The sequence below is a fragment of the Rana temporaria genome, chromosome 9, assembly GCF_905171775.1.
Source record: "Rana temporaria chromosome 9, aRanTem1.1, whole genome shotgun sequence".
NCBI lineage: Eukaryota > Metazoa > Chordata > Amphibia > Anura > Ranidae > Rana > Rana temporaria.
Genome location: NC_053497.1, coordinates 138,379,192 through 138,406,275, shown reverse-complemented (window position 1 = coordinate 138,406,275; position 27,084 = coordinate 138,379,192). Strand labels below are relative to the sequence as shown.

Genomic DNA, 27,084 nt, shown 5'->3' with positions numbered 1-27,084 from the left:
AGATAGATAGATAGAGATAGATAGATACATAAATATATAGAGAGATAGATAGATAGATAAATAAATAGATATAGATAAATAAATAGATATAGATAGATAGATCATTAGATAGATAGATAGATAGATAGATAGATAGATAGATAGATAGATAAATAAATAAATAAATAAATAAATAAATAAATAAATAAATAAATAAATAGATAGATAGATAGATAAATAGATAGATAATGAGATCATTAGCTAGATAAATAGATCGATAAATAGATCATTAGATAGAGATAGATAGATAGATAAATATAGATAAATAGATCATTAGATAGATAAATAGAGATATAGATTGATAAATAGATAGATATAGATCAATTAATAGATAGATAAATATAGATTGATAGATAGATACAGTAGATATAGATCGATGTAGATTATCAATCTATATTTACCTATTTATCAATCTATATCGATCTACATCTACTGTATCTATCAATCTATTTATCAATCGATATTTATCTATTTATCAAATAGATTGATAGATAGATACAGTAGATATAGATTGATAAATAGAAAGATAAATATAGATTGATTGATTGATAAATAGATTGATAGATACAGTAGATATAGATCGATATAGATTGATAAATAGATAGATATAGATCAATAAATAGATGATTTGTAGGGGGATATAGCTCTAAAACTACAGACAGGAAAAATATATGAAGAAATAGATGAAGAAATAGAGATGATAGAGAGTAAGATTGGCCATACATTAGGCCCCTTTCCCACTGGGGCGGCGGCAAAGTCAATTTCGCTGGGGTTTTACCCCCTGCTAGCGTCCGAGAAATGTTTAAAAACCACTGCAAAAGCGCCTCTGCAGAGGCGGTATAGCCGCGGTGCCCCATTGATTTCAATGGGCAGGAGCGGTATACACACCACTCCAAAGATGCTGCTTGCAGGACTTTTTTTTACCATCCTGCTAGCGCACCACTCCGGTGTGAAAGCCCTCGGGGCTTTCACACTGGAGAGACAGCAGCAGCTGTTTCAGGTCGGTTTGCAGGCGCTATTTTTAGCGCCTAGTGTGAAAGGGGCCTTATACAATTTTCTTGTACAACTTTCCTTTAGATTTACCATTCCCATATAATATGAGGTCAAACCTAAACACTTTCAATGTGTATGCAATCAGGCAGGCACTTGCACTACATAGTTGAAGGTAAATATTAAAGGAAATTTAACAAGAAATTTGTATAATGTATGGCCAGCTTTAGGGTGGTTGTAAACCCTTTACAATCACTTTATTGCTACAGGTAAGCCTGTTTAGGAGATATCCTCTGTATCTGCATGTGCCGACGTCACAGTCATCACGTACGTGCCGTTGCTTCAGTGAGTGCCGTTACCGGCGGCTCCCGCACGCATGCGCGAACTGACATCATCACGGCTCCGTCCAATCACAGTGCCGGAGCCTGCGATACCCGGAAGTGACTCCGGGAGAGATGTCGCCAGCCCTAGGTGGGTACGAGGACCGCTGCGGGGGCTTTAATCTAAGGTAAGTAATTCATACTATGCATACTAGCTCATTATGCCTTTGTCTTGCAGTTTTTTTTTTCCAAGGGGTTTACAACCACTTTAAGCTGGCCATAGATGGATTGAAATTTGGCCGGTTTAACAGGAACCAGCTGAATTTCAATCAGTCGATGGGCAGGCTAGTTGTGCTGAAATCGATGCATCGATTGACTTTAGTACAACCAGACTGGGTTTTTTTTGTTGCCCTATCCATGCCAGTGGCTATAGTCGCCAGCAGTGATCACTATATTCTGTTGGTGGGGCACAAATCACTGGCAGAACACAATACGCTGCAGGAGGGATTCTCCCATGAACACTGACTCTGTTGATGAGGAGATTGAGCAAATTTCTTCCTTTTAACTCTTGGTTGCATAATGTATGCCTTAGATAGAATATGAAATATATTTTCAGTTGTTTCACACTTTTTTGTTATGTATAATTCCACATATTTTAATTCATAGTTTTGATGCCTTCAGTGTGAATCTACAATTTCCATCGTCATGAAAATAAAGAAAACTCTTTGAATGAGAAGGTGTGTCCAAACTTTTGGTCTGTACTGTATATATATATATATATATATATATATATATATATATATATATGAGAGAGATAGAGAGAGAGAGAGAGAGATCTATAGATAGAGATTTCTAGGAGTACATCTCTAAAACTACAGATGGGAAGAGAGATGAAGAAATCAAGATAATTAAGAGTTAAGCCGGCCATAGACAGATCAAAATTAATACGCTTCAGCAGAAACCAGCTATCAAGTTTCAAACCATCGATGGGCACACTGGTTGTACTGAAGTCGATCCATTGATCAACTTAAAAAAAAAAAAAAAAAAAAAAAAAACGCAATAAGCGTTTATCGGTTGGTTTGCGCAAAATATATACCGTTTACAAAATAGGGGATAGTTTTATTGCATTTTTATTAATTTTTTTTTACTACTAATGGCAGCGATCTTTTTCGTGACTGCGACATTATGGCGGATACTTTTGACACCTTTTTGGGACCATTTTTGGGAAATGCATTGTTTATTGTGAAAATTACAATTGCAGTTTGGGAGTTAACCACAAGGGGGCGCTGAAGGGGTTATGTATGACCTAATATGCGTTTCTAACTGTAGGGGGGTGTGGCTGTAGGTGTGACGTCATGGATTGTGTATCCCTATAAAAAGGATCACACGATTGATGACGGCGGCACAGTGAAGAACGGGAAGCTGTGTTTGCACACAGCTCTCCCCGTTCTTCAGCTCCGGGGACCGATCGCGGGACTCCAGCGGCTATCGGGTCCGTGGGTCCCGGAGCTTCGGACCGGGTCGCGGGCACGCGACCCACGGATGGGCACTAGCAGAGGACGTACCTGTACGTGCATGTGCCCAGCCGTGCCATTCTGCCGACGTAAATGTGCAGGAGGCGGTCCTTAAGCGGATAATTGCTAGCTGTTCAGAGTCTATTGTTGCTGGGGAGCTCCATTGTTGCTGGCTACAGGGGATCTATTTTACTTTCTATCATATACAAATTTTTTAGCACCACAAATTGATACTTGGTTTTGTATCCATCACCGAGAGGTGGGTAGAGGGTGGAACCAAGAGATGGTGCTCGGAGGTTGGTAGGGAATGGAACCAAGGAATGGTGCTCGGAGGTGGATAGGGGGTGGAACCAAGGAATGGTGCTCGGAGGTGGATAGGGGGTGGAACCAAGGAATGGTGCTCGGAGGTGGATAGGGGGTGGAACCAAGGAATGGTGCTCGGAGGTGGATAGGGGGTGGAACCAAGGAATGGTGCTCGGAGGTGGATAGGGGGTGGAACCAAGGAATGGTGCTCGGAGGTGGATAGGGGGTGGAACCAAGGAATGGTGCTCGGAGGTGGATAGGAGGTGGAACCAAGGAATGATTATCGGAGATGGATAGGGGGTGGAACCAAGGAATGGTTATCGGAGATGGATAGGGGGTGGAACCAAGGAATGGTTATCGGAGATGGATAGGGGGTGGAACCAAGGAATGTTTATCGGAGATGGATAGGGGGTGGAACCAAGGAATGGTTATCGGAGGTGGATAGGGGGTGGAACCAAGGAATGGTGCTCGGAGGTGGGTAGGGAATGGAACCAAGGAATGGTTATCGGAGGTGGATAGGGGGTGATTTGGAAGTAGGGAGTTCCTGCACCTATTCTCTGAGAAAAAAAGCCCTGCGTATAATCGAATGTGAACCTATGGAGAAGAGTTCTGCAGACATTGGTTCTCAGTTGGAAAATCAGTCCTATTCAATCAGATGGTTTCTCCAAGTGGACTCCAACAGGAGGCGCTGGGGGCAGCCTATAGACATGCAGACCTGATTCCCTGATCTGACCATACACAAATGTTCTCCTACTAGTATCTTAACATAGCAAAGAATAACAAGTGAAGTCTATGAAGGGCTTTGTGGATCGGAGTACGTTTTGCCGCATGCCGGGGTTAAACAGGCCAGCCACTTGGGCTGACAAGCTGATCAGAGACTGAAATGTTTATCATAATATTGGAACAAAGTGGATTCTTGCTTCTGCCACAGCATGGCTCATCTCCAGGCTCCATCCCTGCCCCGCAGGCTTGTTCGCTCTGACTGATAGTGTAATTAGTGCTGACGGATCGTTTACCTAGCTCTTAGTGACTGTCAGAGCATGAAGACAATGTCTTTCTCACTCACTGGGCTGTAGGCTTCCCTGTATCTCAATGAGCTGCTTCATTATAGATTGTTAGCTCCCCAGGACAGAAAGTGTATATTTTTTTCAAAGCAATCCACAGCCTTTTCAAAAAAAATTTGACAAATGTAAAAATGTATTGTGTGTTAAAGAAAAAAAATATTTCTAGGTATAGTAAGTAGTATATCATTATATACAATATGAACACCTGGGCAGCCAGATTTGATCATTACATACACGGGCTCCACTTGCCATCCTGCAGTGCTACACAGTGGTTGTTTACTGCTCTGTCCCACAATGCAGGCCTGGGAGTCAGCTTAGTCATCAAAAACAATGCACTCCCTGAGTGGCTTTCGGCAGAGGAAATGACTGTTGCATTCGGAGAGCTCCCTCTAGTGGCTAATCTGAAAGCTTTTATATTTAAATGCAATTGCAAAAAATATGAAGAGCCATAGCATGAACAAATGTAAGAGTTAACGCAAACACAAAAATAACTTAAAAATGTGCTTACTGATCATGAAGCTAATTTTCCTTCCCAATATAAAACCCTTTAAAAAAAAAAAAGTTTTTTTTTTCTATAGAAAGGGCTCTGATAAGGCCAATGTTGGTGGCGTTTGCAGCTTGCATTCTCACCCCTCCCTCTCTATTGTCTATAATATTCAGGTACACAAAGCATTCATCAATTTACAGAGTTTAAATTTGAATAATAAGATTGTAATCCACACTCACCTTTGGGTTTTCCAAGATACCACCTTCAAAGCTGAAGAAAAAACACAATATGATTAACATTAGACTTGTTGCTGCATTTAAATACAACGGCTCTTTCACAATACAAAACATGTGACAATGAGCAGTGATTTTTTGGGGGTTCCAAATAATTTGAGGTACAACAGGAGTTACATTATGTAACATATCTGGAGGGTGAAAGGATTGTGCTCTAGGCTCCAGTTATCGCATTTACTAAATGCTACTAGTCTTAATGATGGAGGAAGTGAGTGGTTTAGATTGGTGTGCACCTCCAATGGTGGGGCAACCAATGCTGTATCCTGGCCCAGGCCTAGGGCAGCACTTTGCAGGTGGGCAGCATCGAAAAAGTCCCCGCCGGCTTGTGGGCGGCCAGAATTCCCCAACTGTGGGGGGGGGGGGGGGGTGTTGCTGCTTCTAATTTTGAATGTCCCATCTTCAGGGCAGGTCTTAAACAGAAAGGGGTGTGGTCTTGACAGGAAGGGGTGGGTCATATTTAAATTAGCGGGTGCATGAGTTTAGTCAGGCCTAGGGCAGCACAAAACCTAAATACACTACTGGGGGCAACCCCTAAAGTTGTTCACTCTCATTTGGTTTTGCTCAGTGGTTAGCCCAAGACAGTGAGTTTGCTAAATGCTTTTGGAAAAAAGGGAGTCTTAGGCGCATGAAGGAGTTCAAGGTAAGGGATGGGCTGGGGGTAGGTGTAGGAAGGGAAAAATATGTGAAGAAAGGGAGTAGAAGAGGGAAAAGGTTGAAGTGGAAGGTGGGGGTTGAAGGGATGGACTCTTGGGGTGCAGAGTCCTGATTCTGTTGAGCTGTAGATCATTAGGGGTAAGAAAGGGGTGTGGGTAGAACATTTACAGCTGTCATCTAAATGCTCAGTCCCACCCCCATGCATATCACTTGCCTATGTGACACCTTTTAGCAGATAAATGATGTGCACTCTGCTTCCTCCTGTGATATGCAGGTCACATACCCCAGCAGACATAGCCCTTCATTAAAAAAGGAGGGAGGGAGCATAGTGACACCTAGTGACCCACCGGTTGAACCTGGAGGAGTTGGCAACCTCCCAATGACGTCACAAAGAACATGGCAGAAGTCAAGAGGATTTCAGCAGGACAATGCTGGATCCACAGAGGGTGAGTATCTGAACTGTGCACTTTTTACGGGCTGGGGCTTTTGGCTTAGTCCGGGCAATTTTTTGTCTTCCAGGCCTCAGGGCCCGGCCAGTGCACATTCACGGCCACTTATTTATTTTTATTTATTTTCCCTCCACTGTTTTTCACTTTCGCTTTTATGTGTGTTTTTTTCTTACTAGGATGAAGGGTGCCTGACATCTAGTGTCAGGGACTCACCTCTCAATCTCGGAACCCTTCCAGAGGGTTAAAACAGCGGCGCGCAATTGCACATCGTCGCGCGCGTGCGTTAACGGCGCGTGCACGGCGGGGCGTGCGCGCTGACTCCTTGGCGCCAAAAACGGCTTTAAATGGACACTGACAGCTCCAGCACATTGCTGTCTGATCTACAGTCTCTGAACGTTGTTTACCTGAAGAAACCTGATTATCTGCTATTACCTTTTGACCCGGCTTGTTTGACCTTCCGCACCTCTCCGATCCTGACCTCGGCTGCTATCGACCTACCTCTGATTGATCCACCGTTGCCTGACCTACCTGCCTGTACCACGACGACTCTCCTGCTTACCCCATCTGAATATCTGAACTATCTAATGTGATCCGGCTTGTTTGACCCTGCTTCCGTCTGCTGTCTATTAACCAGCTTGCCTTCTCAGTTGTTGCTGTGAATCTTCTGTCAGTGTCACGGACCCTATTTCCGGTTACTTCAGCTCCAGTCTACACTTCCAGCAGTGGTCTACATCTACTCATCTATCCAGCCAGCCAGCACTCCTACCCCGCCAGGCTCTTGAGTCTGCTGTTCCCTATCCAGCAGCTCACAAGCCGGAGCTGTAAGAGAGGCCTACTTCTACAACCGGGCTCTGGTTACCAGGTACTTGATACATAACATCTAGGGGGAGGATGTGTGACTTTCTGGTTCCTTCCTCCCCTGCCCTTGTGGGGTAGTCTCTCTTCCGAAGAACCCCCCGACCCAGTATTCGATGGTCGGCTTCGGCTGACCTAGCGGACCATTGGCACCTTATGTCCCTGTCCGGAGCCTTGCGTCCCCGGGGATCAGGGACCCTTTGGGGGTGGACTAAAGCGCACCCTTAAGTGCACTTATTTGTGTGTGTGTGTGTTTTACATTCTTTCAGGATTTTCACATCCGTGGATTAAAAGAAAAAAATAAATAATAATCTGAACCTTGCAGAACCTACCACCTAGTAAGCAGGGGTTTAAAACAAAAATGGGGTGAGAGGGAAGGCTGAATATCCTCTTTAAATGGCTTAAATTTTTAAAGCTCTATAAAGCACACTAACAGGAGGAAAAATGAAGGAGGATACTGGGACAGTGGGAGTTGGTTCTCAAATAGGGACAGTCCCACCAAACGAGAGACAACTGTGAGAGAGGGAGCTGTGATTTACCTAATATGCATGAGGTTCTCATCCATACTCCAGGGGCTCTTGGGTGTCACAGGTACAGGTATGCCATGTTTCTGAAAAGAGAAATGTACACTATTAGTCCTAATGGTGGAAATGACATGATCACTCTGCATTACAACCCCCCAACCCAAGTAGGTCATCAATAAGCCATATTTGAGCATCAGCCAAATAAAAACCATATTGGCCCAACATGTGAGCTCATGAAAAACATTTCTGCAGATACAGGTTGAATGCCATGTCCACACTTACCAAGCAAGCAATATCTGAAAGTTTGCATAAGCGTACAGCAAATAATTGAAAAATCTGTGCAAGTGTAAAGCCTCGTACACACGAACGAGTTTCTCGGCAAAAACCAGCAAGAAACTTGCTGGGAGATATTTTTTTGCCGAGGAAACCGGTCGTGTGTATATTTTCGTCGAGGAAACTGTTGAGAAACTCGATGAGCCAAAAAGAGAGCAAGTTCTCCATTTTGACGGGAATGGAGAAACTTGCCTTGTCGAGTTCCTCGACAGCCTAACAAGGAACTCGACGAGGAAAACGATGTGTTGCGCCTGTCGAGTTCCTCGGTCGTGTGTATGAGGCTTAAGGCTGCCCTTGAATGGTCATTTGTGAAGAAAATATGCCAAATATTCAATAAAACACAAAAACTTAATTATTTCTAGATACAAAAAATTCCTGACATTGTATGAAATGGGAGAAAACTTCTCCCAACTTATTGGAAAATCATTCCCTACAGATGATCAAGAAATGTTACTACTAACAAACGATCGTTTCACACACAGGGCAATTACACGCTACTGTTCAAAGGGAAAATGAGCGGAGCAGCTAATTACAATGAAATTGTGCCAGAAGCATAAAAAGTGGTAACATGTTCCTGTGGTTGGTCCACATATACCGTAATCATTCAATAAATATACAAAGAACTGAATTGTGAAACAATACATTGAATAATCTGAATATACAAATCATTTTCAGAACATCTTCCAAAAAATCTTCTATAACTTGCCTGAACTAGATTAAAAAAAGTCCTGCCTTAAAGTGCCCCTTTTGACTTTCAAGCAGAAAGCTAAATGTATAATTGTGTATAGGGCATCATGGGCCTTGCCTACAATTCTTAGGCCCCGTACTCACGACCAAACATGTCTGCTGAAACTGGTCCGCAGGCCAGTTTCAGCAGACATGTTTGGTCGTGTGTGGGCGCGAGCGGGCCGAATTCCAGCAAACATTTGCCCGCCGGGCCTTTTCCCAGCAGACAAATATTCCTGGACTTGTTTTAAAACAGTCCGCTGGAATTCTGCCCGCTCGGACATGTACGGTCGTCAGTACAGACCTACCGTACATGTCCAGGCGCCCGCCGTCCCTCGCATGCGTCGAATGACTTCGACGCATGCGTGGAAGCATTTTAAAGGCGGGCCGCCCACGTCGCTGCGTCATTGTCGCGGCGACACCGCGTCATCGACGCGGCGACACCGCGGACACGCCCCGCGTATTGTTTACGCACGGATTTCTGTACGATGGTGTGTACAACCATCGTACAGAAGCCCTCTGGCAGACATGTATGGTGAAAACGGTCCGACGGACCGCTTTCACCATACATGTTTGGTCGTGAGTACCCGGCCTTAAAGTGGTTGTAAAGGCTAAAGGTTATTTTTTACTTTATTAGTATTAGGGTGAAAAAGCTTTCACGATTAGCTTCCATGATTGGCCACTGCTGCTGTCATTCAAATATTTTAGGGGGGCGGGGCTGAGCCACACTGTGCGTGAGTGCTGCCAACTGTCAGTATTTTTACTGGCAGGAAGTAAAAAACAGGCACTTTTCTCCTGCCAGTAAGAGCAAAAAGGTTGCCAGTAAAAAATATGGCTGTGACGCTTGGCTCAGAACTGGGCATACGCAGCTCGGGTCTGGAGCCAGCCAAGGGAGCCAAACAGAGCGGCCAGAGCCTTTGTATGCGGGTCTGTGGGACAGGAGCAAGGCAAGCCGGGCGCGGGACTGTCTTGGACTGGACTAGAGGGGACTGAAGGGACCACCTGGCATGGAGAGAGACTGTCACTGACTTAGGAATGACGTGTCATGTCGGTGATCTGTGCTGCTGCACACTGCTGTCAATGACACTGTGAGAGTTAATTTCATGTGTGCGTGCCTGCCCATTCTAATTACTTGCCCTCGAGACAGTCCTGCCCCTGAGCCACTTACTTACTATATTGAAAATAAAATAAGAAATATGCCTTTTACCTGAATATCTACCTTAAATCACATTGCTAATTGCATAGTGTACTTATGTGTAGCCTAAATACTGAAATTTGCACTTAAAACTGTAATTTTGTAACTTTTGGAGGTATCAGTAAAAACGTGGCTGTGCCAGTAAATCTTGAGTGCCGCGTCAGTAAATTTCAATCTGGTAGGTTGGCAACGCTGCTGTGCATGTCTATAGACATCTGGAATCTGTCCATAGGACAACTATTAGTTGTGCACTCCACAAATCTGCCCTACGGAAGAGTGACAAGAAGAAAGCCATTGTTGAAAGAAAGCCATAAGAAGACCCGTTAGCAGTTTGCGAGAAGCCATGTGGGGAACACAGCAAACATGTGGAAGAAGGTGCTCTAGTCAGATGAGACCAAACTTGTAGTTTTTGGCCTAAAACGCAAAACACTGTGGCCCGGATTCAGATAGTAGATACGACGGGCCGTCGTATCTATGCGCCTGATTCAGAGAATCAGTTACGCATAGATTTCCCTAAGATCCGACCGGCGTAAGTGTCTGACACCGTCGTATCTTAGGCTGCATATTTACGCTGGCCGTTAGGTGGCGCTTCCGTATAGTTACGCAAGGAATATGCTAATTAGGTATTTACGCCGATTCAGAAACGTACGTCCCGCCGGCGCATTTTTTTACGTCGTTTACGTTAGGCTTTTTTGGGCGTATAGTTACCCCTGCTATATGAGGCGTAGCTAATGTTAAGTATGGACGTCGTTCCCGCGCAGAGTTTTGAAAATTTTACGTCGTTTGCGTAAGTCGTTCGCGAATAGGGCTGGACGTCATTTACGTTCACGTCGAATCCAATACGTCCTTGCGGCGTACTTTGGAGCAATGCACACTGGGATATTTCACGGACGGCGCATTCGCCGTTCACAAAAAACGTAAAGTACGCAGGGTCATCTTAAATTCAAATAAAACACGCCCACAACATCCCCATTTGAATTAGGCGGGCTTACGCCGCCACTCATACGTTACGCCGCCGTAACTAAGGGCGCAAGTTCTTTCTGCATACGGAACTTGCGCCCAAAGTTACAGCGGCGTAACGTATCTGAGATACGTTACGCCCGCAGATAGACGAATCTATCTGAATCCGGGCCTATGTGTGGCGGAAAACGAACACTGCACATCACCCTGAACACATCATTGTGGGGATGTTTTTCTTCAACAGGGAAGCTGGTCAGAGTTGATGGGAAGATGGATGGAGCCAAATACAGGGCAATCTTCGAAGAAAACCTGCAAAAGACTTGAGACTGGGGCGGAGGTTCACCTTCCAGCAGGACAACGACCCTAAAGATACAGCCAGAGCTACAATGGAATGGTTTGGATAAAAGCATATTCATGTGTTAGAATGGCCCAGTCAAAGTCCAGACCTAAATCCAATTGAGAATCTGTGGCAAGACTTGCAAATTGCTGCTCTCCATCCAACTGAACAGAGCTTAAGCTATTTTGCAAAGAAGAATGGGCAAAAATGTCTCTCTAGATGTGCAAAGCTGGTAGAGACATCCCAAAAAAGACTTTCAGCTGTAATTGTAGAGAAAGGAGGTTCTACAAAGTATTGACTCAGGGGGGCTGATACAAATGTATACCACACTTTTCAGATATTGTCAAAAATGTGGAAAATCATTTATCATTTTCCTTCCACTTCACGATTATGTGCCACTTTGTGTTGGTCTATTACAGTGATCTCCAAACTGCGGCCCGAGGGCCAGATGCGGACCTTTGCTTGCCTTTATCCGGCCCTTGGAGCACTTTCCCTCCCAATGATACGAGACACTATTCTGCCATCTGACAATGACAATGGAGCACCATTTCTCTCACTGACACTATTCCTCCCTATGATACCAGCAATGGGGCACTATTCCTCCCCCTAATACCAGATGTTTACTCCCACTGATGCCAGCAAAATTTTCACTCCCGCTTGCTAAAATCCAGCCCTCCAAGAGTCTGAAGGACAATAAACCGGCCCTTTGTTTAGAATGTTTGGAGACCCCTGGTCTATTACATAAAATCCCAAATAAAATACATTTACGTTTTTGGTTGTAACATGACAAAATGTGGAAAATTTCAAGGGGTATGAATACTTTTTCAAGGCACTGTACAGCAAAGAAAATAAATAAATACACACACGGCAGCCTATGCATAGTAAGAGGGCTGTATGTACAAGTGAGTGAGCACGGACATATACGAGTTCGAATAGTCAATAGATTCTATGCATTATAAACGTCGGCACAGTCTCTGAATTTAATCACAAGTTCAGCACAAAAACCTCACACTTCAAGTAACATCGTTGATTTATTCCTCCCGTACACTCAAAAAAAAAAAGAAAAAAAACCTTTTTCCACCATCGTTAGCCACGTCTGCAGCACTCTGAAGCTGCTTGGAATAACTCGAAATCGCTTCTGTCTCAGTGGGGCCGCTAATATGTTAACAAACTCATAGCAGGAAGACGTGGATCCCAACTGGGGCCTAGTTGGGGCCCCCCCATAGGTGGTCTGCAAGCTTGCGCAGAATGTGTCCCCCTCACTGGGCCGAGCAATGAAGGGTAAGCAATAAACAGAACAAAGAGGAAAAAACAGGCCCCCTGCGTCCACTCCCAAAGCTTTGTCTTAATAGGCACAGGCCAATGCCACCCACATGTGAGGAAAGGCTGCTGGCTAATGTTTAGCTCAGAGGTCTCTGTAGAGCCATTCAAAGTTATGAGCTGCCCAGTTTATTTAAAGAAAGCCCTGAGCTGCTCTAATGAAGATGTCACCGGCCCTGAGACACTTCATTGTTACATAGACTTGTCCTTCATTATAATGTGCTGCCGATTGCTCTTGTCAGAGCCTACATGCTTCTGGACGCTCTCTTCGCCAGGACTCGCAGGCTTGCAATACTAGGATATAGGGCAGAAAAGGCAGTATCTAATTACCGTATGTGCTGGCCAAGCTCCTCTGCCCCTCCCTTCACCTTCCTATATAACCTTTGGGGAAGGAGTACAATTAGTCCTCGTACACACGATAGGTTAACCAGAGGACAACGGTCTGATGGACCGTTTTCATTGGTCCAAACCGATCGCGTGTAGGCCCCATAGGTTATTTAACCTTAGGTTAAAAAAAAGCCAACTTGCTTTAAAATTAACCTATGGATTCCTAACCGATGGGAAAAAAACGAACGTTAGTAGGCACGTCCATCGGTTAAAAATCCACGCATGCTCAGAATCAAGTCGACGCATGCTTGGAAGCATTGAACTTCGTTTTTTTCAGCACATCGTTGTGTTTTACGTCACCGCGTTCTGACGCGATCGTTTTTTTTAACTGATGGTGTGTAGGCACGACGGACCATCAGTCAGCTTCATAGGTTAACCTAGGACAACGGTCTAGGTTAACCTATCATGTGTACGAGGCCTTAGTGTCTCCAACATAGCAGCCAGTAGGGCTTTTGCTTCCAAAATAGATTCATAAAGAAAGTGTAAGCAACTTATGCCGCGTACACACGACCGTTTTTCATGACAAGAAAATGGCATTTTTTAAATTGGTCGTTAAAAATGGTCTTGTGTAGGCTCCAGAGCATTTTTCTTGTCGAACATGCTCTATTTTTTTTCATCGTTTTTCACGTCGTCGTTAGCAAGTTATGAGAAAGGAAATTAGCATAATCAGCCCAAAGGGTGGCGCCATTCGAATGGAACTTCCCCTTTATAGTGCCGTCGTACGTGTTGTACGTCACCGCGCTTTGCTCGAGCATTTTTTATCACGATCTTGTGTATGCAAGGCAGGCTTAAGAAGAATCACATTGAGAAAAACGTCGTTTTTTTTCCATGACATGAAAAACGGTCGTGTGTACGCGGCATCAGAGTTCTAACTGAAGGAGAAAACTACAAGGTCCATAAGAACCCAGAGACACAAAAAGACACTCCCATCTGACTCTAATTTTGTCTTCGTTATTGGCACTCCTGGAGTCTACAATCATTTGGCCTTTCCAAAGTAGGAGGTTTTAACTCATATACAGTACACATCTGTAGAATTTAAACTCTTTATAGTTTAAAACTATTTATACTAAATACAAAAACGAAAATGGAAGGCGCTTGTACGCATTTCTGATCCCTGTCAAGTATCCCCAATCGTCAATGAGCCAATCAACTCACATGGCATCTATGCAAAACTTGCACGCAACGCAACACCTGTAATTGCCATAGCTCCCCTGGTGGGGAACATAGGAATGTATCCAGAGCATCATCCAATCACATTCTTTGATTGCTCTTCTGAAGCCCCGTACACACGAGCGGTTTTCCCGTTGGAAAAAAACAATGGTTTTCCTGACGGAATTCCTCTCAAGCATGCCTTGCATACACACGGTCATACAAAAGTTCAGTGAATTTTTGACTGCCAAGAACACGGTGACGTACAACACTACGACGAGTCAAGAAAATGAAGTTCAATGCTTCTGAGCATGCGTCGACTTGATTCTGAGAATGTGCTGTTTTCTTCCCGTCGGAAAAGCATACAGACAAACGGTTTTCCTGCTAGGATTTCTTCCTGATGGGAAAAAAGAGATCCTGCTCTTTTTTTTTCCCGGCAGTTTTTCTGTAGGAAAAAGTCCGATGGAGCATACACGCGGTCGGGATTTTTTCCAACGGGAAAACCAGTCGTGTGAATGGGGGGCATTTGACTCCATTTTATATAGTTTAACCATACTGGTGAAATTAATTTATTACTTGTAATGTTAGTACAGGATATGCATAAATGGAACACATTTTTGACTGTGAGATCAATACCCAAGGCTTGTGCCAATAATACAACTCCAAGAGGTAACTAGTGTTGGACATATTTAGGTAGATTCACGTACCTTGGCCTAAAATTAGGACGGCCTAGCCTAGTCTTTTTAGGCTACACCGCTGTAAATTATTTAGGCTAGTAGTGATTCTCAAACCACTTCCCTGCTAATTTTCGGCGGCGTAGCCTAAAACGAGCGGGCGTAAGGGCGCCTAATTCAAATGACTGGGAGGGGGGCATGTAGTATGGAAATGAGGCTTGACCTCACGTTTTTTGACGTTTTTTTACACTGTGCATGCGCCGGGCGACTACATTTCCCAGTGCGCATTGCGGCTAAGTAGGCCGTACGGGCCTATTGATTTCGACGCGGACGTAAACGACGTAACTCCCGATTCGCGGACGACTTACGCAAACGACGTTAACATTTCGAAATTTGCGGCGGGAACGGCAGCCATACTTAACATTGGCTAGGTCACTAGAGCATAGCTCTAACTTTAGGCGGCCTATCCCTTACGGAAACGACGTAATTCGACGGCGTAGGCCTGGCGTACGTTTGCGTTCGGCCGTGAATCAGCGTATCCCCTCATTTAAATAATCTGCACCGGCCGCAATGGAAGCGCCATCTAGCGGCCAAAAGAAACATTGCAATCTAAGATAGAACGGCGCAAGCCGTCCTATCTTAGATATGTTTAAGTGTATCTCTGTTAGAGAATACACTTAAACATAGGATCGGCTTAGATTCAGAGTTAGGTCGGCTTATCTGTAGATAAGCCGGCCTAACTCTTTGTGAATCTACCTAATTCTGTATCATACAGCTTGGCACACTTTTCTTTCCTTCTTAGCAAAGTCATCAACACTTCCATTTTGAATATCCAAACACCTGCCAAGTCAAGAAGAAATATTGTGTTGGGCCCTGGCAGCGTGCGGTTTCATTGCACACAGGCACATCTCCCCCCATTTATCATTCTCTGAGGTTGGCCTGTCTATGGACACTCTTTTTGTTACGGGAGCATTTGAAATCGAGTGGAGAGACATTAATCAAGAGCAAAATCCCTTTCCTAATGTGCGTAACCCCTTTTCATTTGCTCCCTAATGACTTCCAGATTCTCAGCAGCTAGCTCATTGTTCCTGCAAGGTTTTTATAAGCAGCCCATAACATACTCTGCAATTTGTATCTTTTCTTGGTGGCGTGGATGAATTGCCTCTCTTTTGAATGGCAGTCGAGGAACCATGGAATGCAATGACAGCCAGTGAAAGGAGAGCAGGCCCTTGTGAATCTTGGTTAAAGTTACTGCCTGTTAATAAATAGCCGGGTCCCAAGTTAACTGACAGCCTTTTACTTATCTTCTCAATGATTCCTGATAAATCCACTGCCTTGGGGGCTGATGGGACAGTTTATCTACAGTCATTTAGGAAAGGATGGGGGGGGGGGGGGGTTCTTAGGTGAGAGGAGCCTCTTAAAGCAACACAAGGGTTTAACTGATATTGATCTGTATAAACTCCTTTCTCACTTACATAGTCTCTTTACCTTTTCAATTGATACTTTGCTTGTGTAAAATGTATGGGGAAGAAGTTTCCTTTGAACAAAAAAATATAGCTGGAAGGCACAAAGCAAAGAATAGGTCATCAGAAGGGAGCAGACAGACAGATGGGTGGGAAGATGGGTGCAAGCAAGGGTATAGGTCCAATATATGTATAGGAGTAGAAAGAAGTTGGGAAATGCAAACATTCTTATTTAAATGGCCTCTCTGGAAAATTATAAAATATAAACATTTTCTTTCTGAAATGACAGGTATATAGATTGCACACATACAATCACTGTAGTAGTTGGCGCTAAAACAGTGATAGCTGCGATCTTATAGGTTCTGTTGGTGTTGTGTCAGCGGCTTCCTCTCTCTGCACACTGACCGGGAAGGGGGGGGGGGGTCGCTCAGCCCTGCCATCTTTATTTTTTAAATACCTACAAAGCATCTTATGATTGGCTTGTGCCATCCTCTCCACCTTCGTCCAATCAGAGAACGCTTGGGGGTTGATTTACTAAAGCTGCAGTCCAAGATCTGGTGCAGCTGTGCATGGTAGCCAGGGCCGGCCCTACCATGGGACCCGATAGTACCATTGTACCAGGCAGCACTTTCAGGGGGGCAGCAAATGTCCTGCCCACACGCCATCCCATTCCGCCAGCTCCACTCCACTGTGGGGCCAATTGCTGCCCGACCGCTCCTCCCGTTCCGCTCTCCGCTCCACTGTGGGATTAATTGCATGAATAGAGCCATAACAGGTCCTTTTTATACTCCTATATACATGTATAGAGCCATGATAGGTCCACTTTAGTTATCATGATATAAAATAATGGATGTGGGGGCATTTTGGTAAACGTAATTTTTTTTTCGGGGGGGGGGGGGGGGCAGCATTTCATTCTTGGTACCAGGCAGCACAATGTCTTGGGCCGGCACTGATGGTAGCCAATCAGCTACTACCTTCACCTTGTTCAATTATAGTGATTCTAAAGCCTCATGGTTTTTCACCTTCATGTATCCCCCCGCCACGACCCCTTCTTTTTCTTACCTGAACCTAAGCCGATCCAGAGATGTGCACGAGTGCAGCGGCTCCAGACGTTATCTTTGTCTTCATTGGGCATTGCTGATCGCTCATTGCCATGGTGGATTTGATTTAAATCAACTCGATTTAAATCAACATTTTTAAAGTACAACTGTCATCTCTGTCCTGCAGTGGCTCATCCTCTGAACGCTGTTGACACACCGAGAGCCCCATTCACATTAATGGGATGGCTTGTGATGCGGCAGCGACACAAGGTGAGGGACGTGGCAGCAGCAGGTGATTGGATGCCCGCTAACAGGCATTGCCATGATGGATCTAAGATGACAGGTGCCGTTTAAATATAAGGACTCATTCTTGCAGGTAGTTAGAATCTTTAATATTTGCAAACAAAATTTACAAACAGTTTGTAGTGTACATAGATTTGCAAAACAATGGGATAAAGGAATATTCCTGAACTTCTTTTATCTCATGGCTACTGTGAAATTGTGTGAATGTATCAGTGCATGATGATAGTTTTTACTCCAAAAGCATTTTCTTAAAATCAATTTGATAAAAATCCCCCCTCCCCCAAAAAAAAAAATCGATTTAAATAAAAAAAAATCTGATTTAAATCCGATTTTTTTTTTTTTTTTAATCATCGATTTTTATCCACCCTGCTCATCGCTGCCAATAAAATGCTGTGACACAGGAGACAGGGGTGGGGCCGAGTCAAGCTGTCTGTGTCAATGGATACAGCAGCAGGGGTCCCGAAGCAAGCATGCACGGGTGCCCCCATGGAAGGTGGATCTCTGTGGGGGCACCTGCTGAAGAGGAGGGGCCTAGAGCGCCAGCAGGGCTGCTCTGTGCAAAACCATTGCACAGAGCAAGTATGTATAACATGTTTGTTATTTTAATTAAAAGCTTTGACAAAAACAAATGGAAGTTGATTGGTTTCTACGGAAAGCTGCACCAGATTTTGCACTCTCCAGTTTTAGTAAAACCCTTAGTATTTACTGAAAAAAAAAAATACAAAACTTTCTGTGAATGACAGCAGGGCCAAGTGAGAAGACCCCTGTGGTTAGTATGCAGAATGGAAACCACAAGATTGCAGCTATCACTGTAGTAGCACATATGCATATATATACCTTATATGCAAGTATGCATTCACTATACCTTATATGCAAGTATGCATATACTATACGGTACCTTATATGCAAGTATGCATTTACTATACCTTATATGCAAGTATGCATTCACTATACCTTATATGCAAATATGCATATACTATACCTTGTATGCAAGTATGCATTCACTATACCTTATATGCAAGTATGCATATAATATACCTTATATGCAAGTATGCATTTACTATACCTTATATGCAAGTATGCATTCACTATACCTTATATGCAAGGATGCATTCACTATACCTTATATGCAAGGATGCATTCACTATACCTTATATGCAAGGATGCATTCACTATACCTTATATGCAAGTATGCATTCACTATACCTTATATGCAAATATGCATATACTATACCTTGTATGCAAGTATGCATTCACTATACCTTATATGCAAGTATGCATTTACTATACCTTATATGCAAGGATGCATTCACTATACCTTATATGCAAGTATGCATTCACTATACCTTATATGCAAATATGCATATACTATACCTTGTATGCAAGTATGCATTCACTATACCTTATATGCAAGTATGCATTTACTATACCTTATATGCAAGGATGCATTCACTATACCTTATATGCAAGTATGCATTCACTATACCTTATATGCAAGTATGCATATACTATACCTTATATGCAAGTATACATATAATATACCTCATATGCAAGTATGCATTTACTATACCTTATATGAAAGTATGCATTCACTATACCTTATATGCAAGTATGCATATAATATACCTTATATGCAAGTATGCATTCACTATACCTTATATGCAAGTATGCATATAATATACCTTATATGCAAGTATGCATTCACTATACCTTATATGCAAGTATGCATATAAGGTATGGGATGCAAGTATACAATTCAAATTCTTCCTGGAGTTTAGAGTTTTATTGCTGTCTGCGATCCCCTCCCTCCCTATTAGTCCTGGTGACCAGAGAACATTATGATAAAACTACCTGAAAGAGATCCAGGTGCCAAGTCTGCTAAGGAGGATTAACTCTGCTGTTCATCTATCAGGAGGGTCTGTGGCAGAGACTTTTCCTGGGGTTCGAGTGACATTCTGTCTGCCAGGCCGGTGAGAGAGGCCTGTCCAGGTGCAGGACTGTTTCCCTTTTACTGGCATCTGGATCTGCTATTTTCATTTCTACTAAACCTCTACTCTTCAAAGTTTTATTGTTTTTACCCGGCTGGGTAATAAAGAGTACAGAAAAAGACACCTGTCGTGGACATTCCGTTACTACAACTTTCACCAAACACCCCTTGACACCGGAGAAACACGAGGTAACATGCCGCCCAAACCAAACTAGCAGCTCCTCTGGTGGGAGTGCTACAACTATAACAGGAATTAATGGGAAATCTTCCAATGGGGACACCTATTCTGTGGACAATTGTCTAGGGAGCATTTTCCTCTCTTACATCTGGTGTGTCCAGGATAGGAAATGGAGAGGGGGGGGGGGCTCCCTTGCAGGGATACGGGTAGCAATAAAATCTTGACAATGGGATTTTAATACCTACCCCCCCAAAAAAAAAAAATTTTTGATTCACACTCTGACCAAGAGCTCTGCAGATGCCAGGTCACACTCCACAGCCTTGGAGCACGGTGTGGTTGAGCAAATGCCATCTGCTGTGGTTCCCTCATCGCTATGGCCCGGATTCACAAAGCACTTACGCGGACGTATAACAAGTTACGCCAACGTAAGTGCAAATGTGCTCCGTCGTATCTGTGCGCAAGCCCCACAAACAGATGCGCCTAAAACCAGGCTACACCCCGCCGACGTATCTTGCTTACGCCGGCGTAGAGTGGGCGCACATTTAGGCTGGGAGCATGGTGCCGCTCCCTTTAATTAGTCATTCAAATATGCAAATAAGGGAAATGCAGCGATTCACGAACCTGCGTGCGCCCGACGCAGGTTACGAGAGGTGCGCGTAAGTTGTACGTCCGGCGTAAAGTTAAGCCCCATAAAGGAGGTGTAACCCAGCAGCAGACATGCAAAGGTCTGCACCAGGGAACACAAGCCGGCCAAGCCAGCGTATTTTACGTTGGACGCGTGTCTGGCTGGGCGTAGGTTACGTTCATGGCGTACGCATTGCTCCGGCGTATCTTAGGCAGTTGTTCCGACGTGGTTGTGAGCATGTGCAGGGGGATGCGTCCACGTCGCGGTGCATGCGCAGTTCGGTAAACGTACTTGTCTGGCGCTCGGACCATCATTTGCATGGGGTCACACCTCATTTGCATGGGTCAAGCCCACTTCCACCTACACCGGCCTGCGCCTTTGAAACCTACGCCACGCCGACGCAGCGTTGGGAGCACTGGCTTCCTGAATTCCATGCTTGCCTCTCTGCGCTGCGTCGGCGTGGTGTACGGCGTTTGCGTTACGGCGGCGTAATGTGCGCCCAACTCTCTGTGAATCCAGGCCTGTATGTTTGAATTGTTGGTTGAATCCAGAAAATCAGAAAGGAGGCCAAATAAAGACAACGAGAACATTATACTTTATGAGCATATTATCCCCGATTGGATTTGAACTCAAAAATACCAATCATGAAACTGCCATGAGCACCAAGAAGTGGCCTCCACCCACATCAGCAGGTGACTGGCAGTGTGGACTTATATACATAGTATGTCAGCGCTGTGTACTTCCAGTCTTGTCATTGACACAAAAGGGGATGGAAAAGCAATGTATGCCACAGTCTGAGAGAGAGAAGATAGCAGATGGGCCTGCTGGTCTTCTGTGCTAACATCCCTCTGAATCTCAGGCAGAAGCGTCATGCTCCACTGCCTGCACTGCTCCGGGGCTCTCATTAGTTTTCAAGAGCTTGTTAGTCAATTAATGCCGCTCTTTGTTTATTCTGAATAGGTAATAATCACCATCTCAGGGTGTGCCAGGGGGCATATCTGTCACACACACAAGATAACAAGAATCCCACACACACACAGCCTAGGTGGCTGGCAAGGAGCCTTGTGTGAACCTGCACTCTGAGAATGTGCCGTAGATCGGAATTACGACCTCATGCACGCAGGACGTTTTGCTAACACTTCTAGATGTCTTTCCTCCTGGCAGCAGAAAAAAAGCTTGATGCCTGTAAACATATGCAAGGGCCTTGGCATTGATTACCGGTAATTTCATTGGGCAGAATAATACTTTGTTTTGACCACTCAAATTAATTAACACTCAGTGTTAAACGTGCATAGCACTTAGGTGCATCTAGATGCGTTTACAGGCTTCAAACGTTTTTTCTGCCTCTAAACTCTTCTAAATGCCTATGTATGCTGGGACAAGGTCATCTAGAGCCCAGGGCGAACATGCCAAATTGCGCCCCCTAAGATGTATAATTATGTGTCAGCAAAAAGCCCCTCCTCCCCAAAAAAAAAAAACGAGCACTAACCTACGTGCCCCCCAAGTATAAAACCCCCTTCCTCCCAGTACAAGTTCACCCCCCTGCTGAAATCCCCCCTCCTGGCACAAATCTTTGGCATCCCAAACCAAATCCTCTCTCCCCATATGCTCCCAGTACAAATCCCCCCCCCCCCCCCCAAAAAAAACACATGACTGTGTCGTAACGCATAGGGATTGGCCGTGGACAGACGTACACCAGGAGTGACGTGAGACGGCTATGAGGACGCCACTGTCTATGTTTTTATGCACTCGTTTTATATATTCCATGTAAGCGTATTTACACCGCAATAAATATAATATAAATATAAGTTTTAAATACTACACGATTGGAGGCCCTCTCTTTTGTCCCTCTTGTTCCAGGGTACGGAAACCATACAGGTACTTTTAAAGGAGACGGGTTAAGGTTTTGACTATCCGGACCGTAAGACTCCAAGGAAGTTTGTGTGTGGAACAGTTTATGCAGGTGGATACATCGTATACTGTACTGCTGATTTGATCCATTGGTGAGGTGAGAGTTCTGGGAGACCAGATTGAAGTCTTTTGGTGCAGTTACTCATTCCTCTCTGGGATTGGTGGACATCTATTCTTCTTCAGCAGTGTTTACTGCCACTTCACTTATGGACTAGATTATTTGTCTTTTTATTATTTGGTTACCTTTACACTATTTATATATTTTTGGTCACAATATTATTATGTGTTTTATATATTTTGCGCAATAACCTTATTTCACTTATTGCTGTTTTGTATACACTGCGAGTTGTTGCTGCAATTTTCTTAAACTGTTTATTTTGGAAGACTTTCTATTCACTTGTAGTAGCGCAGAAGCCATTACACATTAATATATATATATGTAAAAACAGACGTGGCTGGAGTATGCAAAATCACACATATAGGGCCAGATTCACAGAACAAATACGCCGGATTATCTACTGATACTCCGGCGTATTTTCAAATTTGCCGCGTCGTATCTTAGTTCGTGATTCACAAACAAGATACGGCGGCTTTTGGCTAAGATCCGACAGGCTTACGGCTTCGTACACCTTCGGATCTTAGGCTGCAATACTTCGGCCGCCGCTGGGTGGAGTTCGCGTCGTTTTCCAGCGTCGGGTATGCAAATTAGCATTTACGGCGATCCACGAACCTACTCGCGTGCGTAATGACGTTTTTTCCTGTCGCAAAGTTAAGCAATTCTTTTCATTGCTTAACTTTACACCAGCCATGTTAAAGTATGGCCGTCGTTCCCGCTTCGATCTTTAAATTAATATTTTTTCGGCGTAAGTACGTTACGCACGTCGCAATTCACAAACACGTCGGGGCGCCGTAATTTCGCGCAAAGCACGTCGGGAAAATTGCGAACGGAGCATGCGCAGAACATTCGGCGCGGGAGCGTGCCTAATTTAAATGGTACACGCCCCATTTGAATTAGGCGGGCTTGCGCCGGACGTCTTTACGATACACCGCCGCAAGTTTACAGGTAAGTGTTTTGTGAATCAGGCACTTACGCTGAAAACTTGCGGCGGTGTAACGTAAAGACGATACGTTACACCGCCGCGGATGTACATGAATCTGGCCCTTAGTTCATAACCTGCAACAACATGGTCATAATTGCTTATACAGCAGCACAGGGGCAACTGACGCATTTCAAAGCCTACTTCTTCTTTAGAGGTGCCATATGCAATTGATAGACTGAACTAAAGGTGCACTAAAAAGGTATACAATGCGGGCGCTGGGTATAAAGTTTTGAAAACCAAGGTTGATGACATTCCACAAATTTATGCAGAGGGTGTACAGGGAGATCACCCCGAAACCGGCGTCTGACCATACACAGTGAGATTTTTTTTTTGTTCAGTCCGCAGGCTGTACAGTGCAGATGGACAGATGGACAGATCTCCTGCTGTGGCTATTGTATTCCAACAGCTGGTACCAGTGTCAGTCCTAATACATGAACACTGACTGCATCTGACTGGACAGGTTTCCTGTCTGGCTCCTTTCAGGGTGACCTGTGTATCAAAATGTGTCAGATTCCTGAAGAACCAATTGAAATTTGCATAGTATATGGCCAGCTTTAACTATGCCATTGAAAGCATTTAGGGCCAGATCCACAACCAGCGGGCGCAACGTAACTTTTGTGATTTAAGTTACACCGCCGCAAATTGTCCAAGTTAGTGCCCGATCCACAAAGCACTTACCTGGAAATTTGCGGCGGTGTATCCTAAATCAGTCCGGCGCAAGGCGGGCCAATTCAAATGGGGCGAGTCCCATTTAAATTAGGAGCGCTCCCGCGCCGGACGTACTGCGCATGCTCCCGACGCTATTTTCCCGACGTGCTTTGCGTTACGTTGCGCCGAGTTTTGTGAATCGCGACGGGTAAAAAAGAGATGCGGCGGGGGAAAAAAAAAAAATAAAAAAAAATTTGACAGCGACGCGGGAAAGACGGGTATACTTTTACATGGTGTACTAACTTTACACTTTTGTAAAGGTACCCTATCTTTGCGACGGCAAACTAACACTTACGGCGACTTCACAAAGGGAAAAACCTTCGTGGATCTCCGTAAGTGCTAATTTGCATACCCGACGCTGGTTTACGACGAGAAATGCCCCCAGCGGCGGCCGCGGTATTGCATCCTAAGATCCGACAGTGTAAAACAATTACACATGTCGGATCTTAGGGAAATCTATGCGTAACTGATTCTATGAATCAGCCGCATAGATAGAAACAGGGATACGACGGCGTATCAGCAGATACGCCGTCGTATCCCTTTTGTGGATCTGGCCCTTAGTTACATGTGTTTGAAAAAGACAAAAACTACCTTTGATCCTTAAGCAGGCCATACATACATTTTTTTTATACATTTTTTTCGTTTAACCAGCAGAACAATAAAAAAAATTTAAATATTCTCAATTCCCCCATTCTCAATTCCCCTCAATTCCCCCATCTACATTTAGTAAATCCTTCCTACTATTATGACAGCGGGAGACTTTTCTACCATCAGAATACACTGATCAGCACTGCCTGTTATATTTGACGGCACTGACTGATCGGGAAAAGAGGAAAACAGACAGGGCAGTTGTATCCACTTCTATACAACCAGCCTGCCCATACATGGAATAAAATTTGGTCGATCCCTATTGATCTTTGATCCAGGCTGCCTTTAACGTAATCCAATAAATCTATAGGTGCTTATTTACCCCTGTGACGGTCAGTGAAAAGCAATTGGCACAGTACTGCCACCTCTTGAATGAATGTAGTTTTTTTTTTTTTAAATGGGAATACCGCAACACAACAGCAAGCCAAGCATTAGCTGAGACGCAGCCCCAGTCACTCTGATGGGTTCTAATTGGTGGTGGTACGGTCTGATAAATGAAAGGTAAATTGCAGTGCTACAATCCCGACCCAAGCAGGGTGAGGATCAAATACTCGTGCCTGGACACACGCTGTACATACCGTCCATAGTTCAAAGAAAAGTAGAAGTCCGGTACCGAACTATCTTGAGATAAAATCATTAGGCTTTGTTATAAATCCATCATGACATAAAAATAACAAATTATTACAGTAAGGCTGACGCATTTCAGCCACATCACTCCCTGACAAATGCATTAAGGGACTCATTTTTGCCACACCACAGTGCAAAGCATCATCACTGTGACATGTGTATACCCCCATCCATGAAAAACTGCAGCTCAGCTGCCTATTCTTCCTGCCTCCCAACAGCAAGTTTAAACTTAAAGTGTTACTAAACCCAGGGCTCTGCATATACTATATCTGGTCTCCCACAGAACATGGAAATGCAATTATTTTAGTAAATATAAACTGCAAAATACCTTTTTTCATCAGCGGTATATAGCAGTCTTCTATCAGTGCCTGGGTAAAGCATGTAGGAGTTTTCATTCTCCCCTCATTGTCATGTGAGGCTTCAGGACCCCTGACCCTCTGTCTGGACAGTGCCGATTGGGCGTGTACTGATCACATGCACTCTCCCATGAAAAATAAAAAAATAAAAACTATCTAGCAATACACACCAAACTGAGCATGTGCAGCGTGCCCCCAAGGCTCTGTTCTATCAGGAGATGGTTTGGGACAGTGGAAGAAGTTGAGGATCAGAGAAGACAGAATCAAACAGCCCTTTTACACAATGCAGAGAATTAGCCCCCTAGGTTCCACAGGAAGTATAACAAACATGCTTTACTGCATATACAGACTGATTTTACTGTTGTGGGTTTAGTAACACTTTAAAGGGGTTGTGAAGGTAAAAAATCCCTAAATAGCTTAGTGCAGTCCTCCTTCACTTACCTCATCCTTTGATTTTGCTTTTAAATGTCCTTATTTCTTCTGAGGAATCCTCACTTCCTGTTCTTCTGTCTGTAACTACACATAGTAATGTGAGGCTTTCTTCCTGGTGTGGAGAAAGCCTCTTGAGGGGGGAGGGGGCGAGCAGGCAAGTCAGGACACACTCTACTTTCCAGATAGAGAAAGGAGCTGTGTGTTAGTGGGCGTCCTGACACTCCTGCACCTTAGTGCAGTCCTCCTTCACTTACCTCATCCTTCGATTTTGCTTTTAAATGTTCTTATTTCTTCTGAGAAATCCTCACTTCCTGTTCTTCTGTCTAACTAAACACAGCAACTTTCTCCCTGGTGTGGAGAAAGCCTCTTGAGGGGGCTAGTAGGAGTGTCAGGACGCTCACTAACACACAGCTCCTTTATCTGCAAAGTAGAGAGTGTCCTGACCCTCCTGCTCGCCCCCTCAAGAGGCTTTCTCCACACCAGGGAGAAAGCCTCGCATTACGGTGTGTAGTTACAGGCAGAAGAAGAAAAAAAGGACATTTAAAAGCAAAATGGAAGGATGAGGTAAGTGAAGGAGGACTGCACTAAGGTAAAGGAAGCTATTTAGGGACATTTTTTTTTACCTTTACAGCCCCTTTAAGCTGGCCATAGAAGACAGCTTGATCAGCCAATGGGTGTATGGAGGAATCCTCCCCGCTGTGCTATTATATTCTGACAGTGGGTACTCCTCCAATTGGCAGCAGGTGCTGATCGAAATAAAAAAGTTTTTCAACAGAAGTTGAGCGGTTAACGGCCCAAGATGGATCAAAATTCAGCTGGTACCTGCTGAGCCAGCCAAATTTTGATCTAATGGGGGCCAGGCTTGGCCTATACGTCATGCACACACTATTATCAGTTAGTAATATAAAAGCCAGCCCAGTTCACCTCCATGAACTACAGGACAACATCTCTCTATGTAATGGAGAATAAAAAAAAAGGAATGATCCCACCAAAAAAAAAAATGGGACATTCGGAAAGTATTCAATCGTGAATACATACATACCGTACATACATACATACATACATACATACATACAAGAAAAACTCTATAATACCTGGTATAACAAAAAAAATATATTGTAAAATAAAAAAAA

General features: G+C 44.1%; 1 protein-coding gene across 1 annotated transcript in view; it reads right to left on the bottom strand.

Moving 5' to 3' along the window:
* ASS1 (argininosuccinate synthase 1) overlaps positions 1–27,084 on the bottom strand; it is a 159,979-nt gene that overhangs the window by 83,398 nt on the left and 49,497 nt on the right. Inside the window, exons 8-9 of the mRNA XM_040324650.1 lie at positions 7,508–7,578; positions 4,957–4,987 (exon numbers count right to left, since the gene is read on the bottom strand). Of these exons, the coding sequence (XP_040180584.1) occupies positions 4,957–4,987; positions 7,508–7,578 (102 nt within the window). The remainder of the gene's footprint in view (positions 1–4,956; positions 4,988–7,507; positions 7,579–27,084) is intronic.